The following is a 5,222-nucleotide window of genomic DNA, read 5'->3' on the forward strand; positions in this document are numbered from 1 at the left end:
TTCTTTTTTTTTTTTTTTTTTTTGCTACAACGAAAAGCAAACTGTTTTTTTCTTTTCTGAGCTAGTGTGTTGTATCTTGACATGTTCCCTTGCAATATCCCTATCGTTATATATTCCTCTGTGCCGTATGAATTGGCTGGGAATCTCCTCCTGCAACCCCTCCTCAAACAACCATGTGAATTTCCAAACCAACCAATGCGTGACGCTGGCTGCTGCGCTGGTTTGAAAATCTGATTGGTGAATGATGAATTCCCTGTCTGCCTGGGCCAGCAGCGGAGTCGACAGAGCAGCAGAAGGGCCAAGAGTGTGGAGGACGACGACGAGGGGCATCTGATCTATCGCGTCGGCGACTGGCTACAAGAAAGATGTACAGCCAAATCGTAACATAATTTAGCTCTCTAGTTAAGCTCCCATCGCAGTCGCAGATCTGTCTTATCTTTCTGTTTCATTTTATTTTCATTGTTTATTAAAGAGAAACCCTCTCCTTTTCCTTCCCCTTTTGTTAAAGCTACGTTTATATTTTGTATTGTTACTGAAGTGCCAGGGAACTAGGGCAGTTGCCTTGTGCAGCCGGTGTCAGCCTTCCGCTGCTCCGGTCTCTCAAGCTGTGTGCAGGTTAGGTGTTGCAATGCATTCTCCTCTGCCTTGTGTATGCGCTGCATCCAGGTCATGCTCACTCTCTCATCTGCCTTCCTCTCTTTCTCTCCCTCCCAGATGAGATTATTAGCACCTTAGGGGAAGGCACGTTCGGCAGAGTGGTGCAGTGCATCGATCACCGGAGGTACGTCTGCTCCTGGGACAGGGAGGGCTGTGGTGGTGAGGGAAAAAGAGATACCACAGCTGGCGACGGAGCCTTTCATGCTTAACGTGGGAGCCTGGGGGTGAAAATGAGTCTCTTGGTTTCCAGTATTCCTCTGCTGGTCTAGACACTCGCCCTCTTGGGTCGCCCATGTGTTGGAGAGGAGTCGGGCAGAGCCTCAGGGCTGTTTGTAGGGAGGGAAAAGGCACTGCTTTGGCAGGCACCCCTTAATAACGTCCGCCTTCTGGCTTGAGCAAGGGTGGTGGAAGGCTGTGCTGCACAACTCACAGGATAAGGCTGGGTCAGAAAGCCCTTTTTGCAGGGCACAGGCTCTCTGACCCAGCTCAGGGATGATTTTGCGCTTCCTTCCTGTTTCTCCCCAGGGGTGGTGCACGTGTTGCTCTCAAAATCATTAAAAACGTAGAGAAATACAAAGAGGCTGCTCGACTGGAAATTAACGTGCTGGAGAAAATCAACGAGAAGGATCCTGAAAACACGAAGTGAGTGTGCTCTTGGTGTTAAAATGGAAGGGCAAGCATTGCCTTAGCACAGTTGCAGGGATGGGATGAGAGAGGTGCTTGATGTTGCGTGACTGAATTTGTCTGTAGCTGGTTTTTGGAGGCGTATCAGCTTGCTATGGGATACAGACTGAGCAAGGAAAGGAGGAGCCTGGCGCAGGGATAACATAGCTGAGTGGTACGTGCAGATCTGTTCCAAATCAGAATTTTTCTCTCAGTCTTTGTGTCAGGATGTTTGACTGGTTTGACTACCATGGCCACATGTGCATCTCCTTCGAACTGCTGGGGCTCAGCACCTTTGATTTCCTGAAGGACAACAACTATCTGCCTTACCCCATCCACCAAGTACGGCACATGGCCTACCAGGTGTGCCAGGCTGTGAAATGTAAGTGTTCACTGCTCTTCTCTCCGCTGGTCCTTGACTGACCTGGAGAGCTGTGAAGCTCCCAACGTCTGTGCCAGTTCTGCAACTGGTGGCCAAAAGCAGCAAGTTTTTGCTGCAGTGCCACTGTGCCAGTTCTGAGACTGAGCCTCCTTGCCCCTCCAGTGGTGAATACGTGCTTGGAATGAATCCTTTTTCCTTCCCTGATTGTAATGATTTCCGATGCATGTGGGCTGGCGGTAGCTCAGGGCACTTCAGCATCCACCTCCACACACACATTCTGGTGATCGATAGGATAAATCTTTGTGCTTCTGCCGAAGCATCTTGGCCTGGACTAGCCTGACTGTTCACACCCCATTCTAAATGAGGGCTAAACTGGTGCCAGTACAAGCAAACTGAATTAATGATGTTCGCTCTTCGGGTGGGTGCAGCCTCACTTTGCTTCTGTTCCGTCACCCCCGACTGTTTGCTTCCTCAGTTCTGCATGACAATAAACTCACTCACACTGACCTCAAGCCGGAGAACATCCTCTTCGTGAACTCTGACTACGAACTCTCCTATAACCTGGAAAAGGTAACAGCGCTGCCTTGTGTTAGAGGTCTTCTCTTGGGTTCTTGGTATCCCTGACCTTATCAGCAGGTGGGAGGAGTTGGAACGTGGCCTCAGGAGACACAGGGTTGACCAACAATGTTCATGCACTTGTTCAGGGCCTATATCCTGCATGAATGGCCTGTGTAATCTATAAGTAAGCCATAGGGACCATGGGCTTACCTGCATGATGGCGAGAGTTTGTTTGGGGGCTGTGCTGCGGGGCTGCGCCAGCACTAAACGTACCCTCCGAAGCCTTCCCCTCCCGTGGTGCCCTGTGGCGAAGCATCGGCTGTGTAAGGAAGGGGTTAAGTCTGCACCTCGAAACTCCTGAGTAACTGATACCATTCTCCCTCATGAAGAAGCGGGATGAGCGGAGTGTGAAGAGCACAGCCATCAGAGTGGTGGACTTCGGCAGTGCCACGTTTGATCACGAGCATCACAGCACGATTGTCTCTACGAGGCATTACCGGGCCCCAGAAGTCATACTGGGTAGGTACCTTTCTGCAGAGGCAGGCGTTCACCTCAAGGGCACTGGGTGCTGCCTGCTGGATTAAGGAGCATTTTGCCTCCACATCGTTCAGTAGCTGTACTGGGTTTACCCCATGCTCTACTCTCTACTTTCTGGGAGGGTCAGCAACTTACAAGTTGGTGTTTTGGCATTGCTATCAGCTGGGCAGTATATTGCCACCAGCGTATCAGGAGCCTGGCTGGAATGGGAATTGTTTTTCCAGTTGTTTGTCTTTAAAAGGATGAGGGAGAGGGATTTGGAATCTTAGGCCATAACTGGATCTTTTATTTAAAAAACATTGTTTTTTAGAGCTTGGCTGGAGCCAGCCCTGTGATGTGTGGAGCATTGGCTGCATCATCTTTGAGTATTATGTGGGTTTCACCCTGTTTCAGGTGAGAACTGTATGCTGTCTGGCTACCTCACAACTGATGAAAGAGGATGCTGGCTGTTTCCCAGTACAGCCAGGAGCCTCTGGGACTGATGGGGTTCCCTCCATCACTGCAGTCTTGTAGATTCAACCGAGGTGTTGCCCAGCAAGGGGTTCTGAACTGGGAAACACCCAGGGCTGGAGGTAGAACGACTGGAATCTGTTCCATGCCTTCCCTTTACGTTTCTCTCTCTCTCAGACACATGACAACCGGGAGCACCTGGCCATGATGGAGAGGATCTTGGGGCCAATTCCTTCTCGGATGATCCGGAAGACGAGGTGAGCAAGGCCAGCTGGGCAGCGCAGGCTTGCCAGCGCTCTCCTGCTTCACGTATAGCGGTTTTCTCTGAGGGATCGAGCTTTGAAGCTGCCTGCTGAGCCAGTTGTCCATGCTGCTGCAGCGTCCTGAGTAGCGTGTGCTGCCAGGGCTGGCGTGTTGCTGTTGCTGCAAGACGTTTTGTGCTTGGGTGTAACCTGTTCCCACCTCTTACTCTGACAGGAAACAGAAATATTTCTACCATGGACGCCTGGACTGGGATGAGAACACCTCTGCTGGCCGCTATGTTAGGGAAAACTGCAAGCCGCTGCGGGTAAGGCGGGGTGGGCAGGAGCATCTGGTTGCTTTATCCTTTTCTCATTGCAGGGTCTTATAGTGCCTGCCCCAGTTGTGAAGATTCTTCCTGTGGGCAAGGTTGGGCTACCGAAAGGGTCAGACCAGTGTCTTCCCGAAGGAGCCTTGGCCGTCCCAGACATAAACTAGGAAGACTGCATCAACCTGGCCTTAATCTGAAGTGGATGAGGAGGAGGAGGGCACGGAGACCTCAGGAAGTGCCTGGGAAAGATGGCGGGGGGGTGAAAACTCGGCAGTTCTGTGCTTAGTAAAGTGGCCCAGAGTTCAGGTCTAGGATTAGTGACGGTCTGAACAAACCAGTCTTCCCCCAGCTTAGCCGTTCAGCCCAGGGAATGTACTGTGATGGGACAGGGTGCAGTGTCCTTGGCCCTAACCTCTCCCCTCCATCTCCCCAGCGATACCTGACCTCTGAGGCTGAGGACCATCACCGCCTTTTCGACCTCATTGAGAGCATGCTGGAGTACGAGCCGTCCAAGCGCATCACCCTGGCCGAAGCCCTCAAGCACCCCTTCTTTGACATGTTGGAGATGGAGCCGAGCACAAAAATGTGGGACTCTAGCAGAGACATCAGTCGGTGACGCCATAGGTGCCAGCCTGCCCTCAGATTCTAGCCCCCGTGGAGGCCTGTGTGATTTCTATTCAGACACTTGGTGCTTTTTTTTTATACATGAGAAGAACTCCCTGGACACGTTTGTAAAGCTGTTAATATGTGCGATACTGTAAATAGCCCATATTCTATATTGGCCTCTGAGCACCACAGGCCCGACCTCCTGCTGTTGCTGCTGCCGTTATCGTGAGGCGAGGGGGCCTGTATGTCCATATTGTACATATCTCTGTTCACGTGTTGCTTTGTCTCCTGTTCTCTCCTGCCCTTCTCAGTGTAAATACTCCAGGACTCGCAGCTCTCTGTAGCTTATCTGTTTCCTTGTAAGTTATGAAACTGGTGGGACTGCATGGGAATTATTTTTTGGATCAATGTCATAGCCCATCCCCACACCAGAGTTTTATAAGAATTTTGTACAGTCTTTGTGAAAAATAAATATGAAGTGAATAAACCACCTGGTCTGGGTTTGGACCAGCAGTAGCCCCTCTTGGGGCTGTTCTGCTGGTCGGATGTGCAGCGGCTGTATGCTGCGCCCTGCAGAGGGAAGGAAGGCACATCCTCTTGTTGTGGGATGAAAGGTACTTTGTGGTCCAGGAAACTTCAGTAATGAAGCCAGCTCTACCCACCTGCACCGCTCCGCCCAAACTTGGATGCTGGCCTAGTGTCTGAGCTTGCACTGGGCATGAGCTGCTTTTGGCCCTCTGAGGGCTGCAGCTGGACCTGAGCAGGTTCGGGGGGCGGGGGGGGGGGGGGGGGGAAACA

At 51.5% G+C, this 5,222-nt stretch overlaps 1 protein-coding gene across 2 annotated transcripts in view; it reads left to right on the top strand.

The window, feature by feature from the left end:
• The window catches only part of CLK2 (CDC like kinase 2), a 7,089-nt gene extending 2,182 nt beyond the window's left edge, over positions 1 to 4,907 (top strand). Inside the window, exons 3-12 of one of the 2 annotated variants that reach the window (XM_009274452.1) lie at positions 271 to 367; positions 715 to 781; positions 1,183 to 1,299; positions 1,536 to 1,702; positions 2,178 to 2,272; positions 2,650 to 2,779; positions 3,108 to 3,190; positions 3,425 to 3,504; positions 3,725 to 3,815; positions 4,252 to 4,907. In XM_009274452.1, the coding sequence (XP_009272727.1) occupies positions 271 to 367; positions 715 to 781; positions 1,183 to 1,299; positions 1,536 to 1,702; positions 2,178 to 2,272; positions 2,650 to 2,779; positions 3,108 to 3,190; positions 3,425 to 3,504; positions 3,725 to 3,815; positions 4,252 to 4,434 (1,110 nt within the window). In that variant the 3' untranslated portion in view covers positions 4,435 to 4,907. The remainder of the gene's footprint in view (positions 1 to 270; positions 368 to 714; positions 782 to 1,182; positions 1,300 to 1,535; positions 1,703 to 2,177; positions 2,273 to 2,649; positions 2,780 to 3,107; positions 3,191 to 3,424; positions 3,505 to 3,724; positions 3,816 to 4,251) is intronic. The other variant, XM_009274453.2, reaches the window with a different exon arrangement.
• The last annotated feature ends 315 nt before the right edge of the window (positions 4,908 to 5,222 follow it).

This window comes from Aptenodytes forsteri, unplaced genomic scaffold, assembly GCF_000699145.1.
Source record: "Aptenodytes forsteri isolate BGI_AS27 unplaced genomic scaffold, ASM69914v1 Scaffold624, whole genome shotgun sequence".
Classification (NCBI taxonomy): Eukaryota; Metazoa; Chordata; class Aves; order Sphenisciformes; family Spheniscidae; genus Aptenodytes; species Aptenodytes forsteri.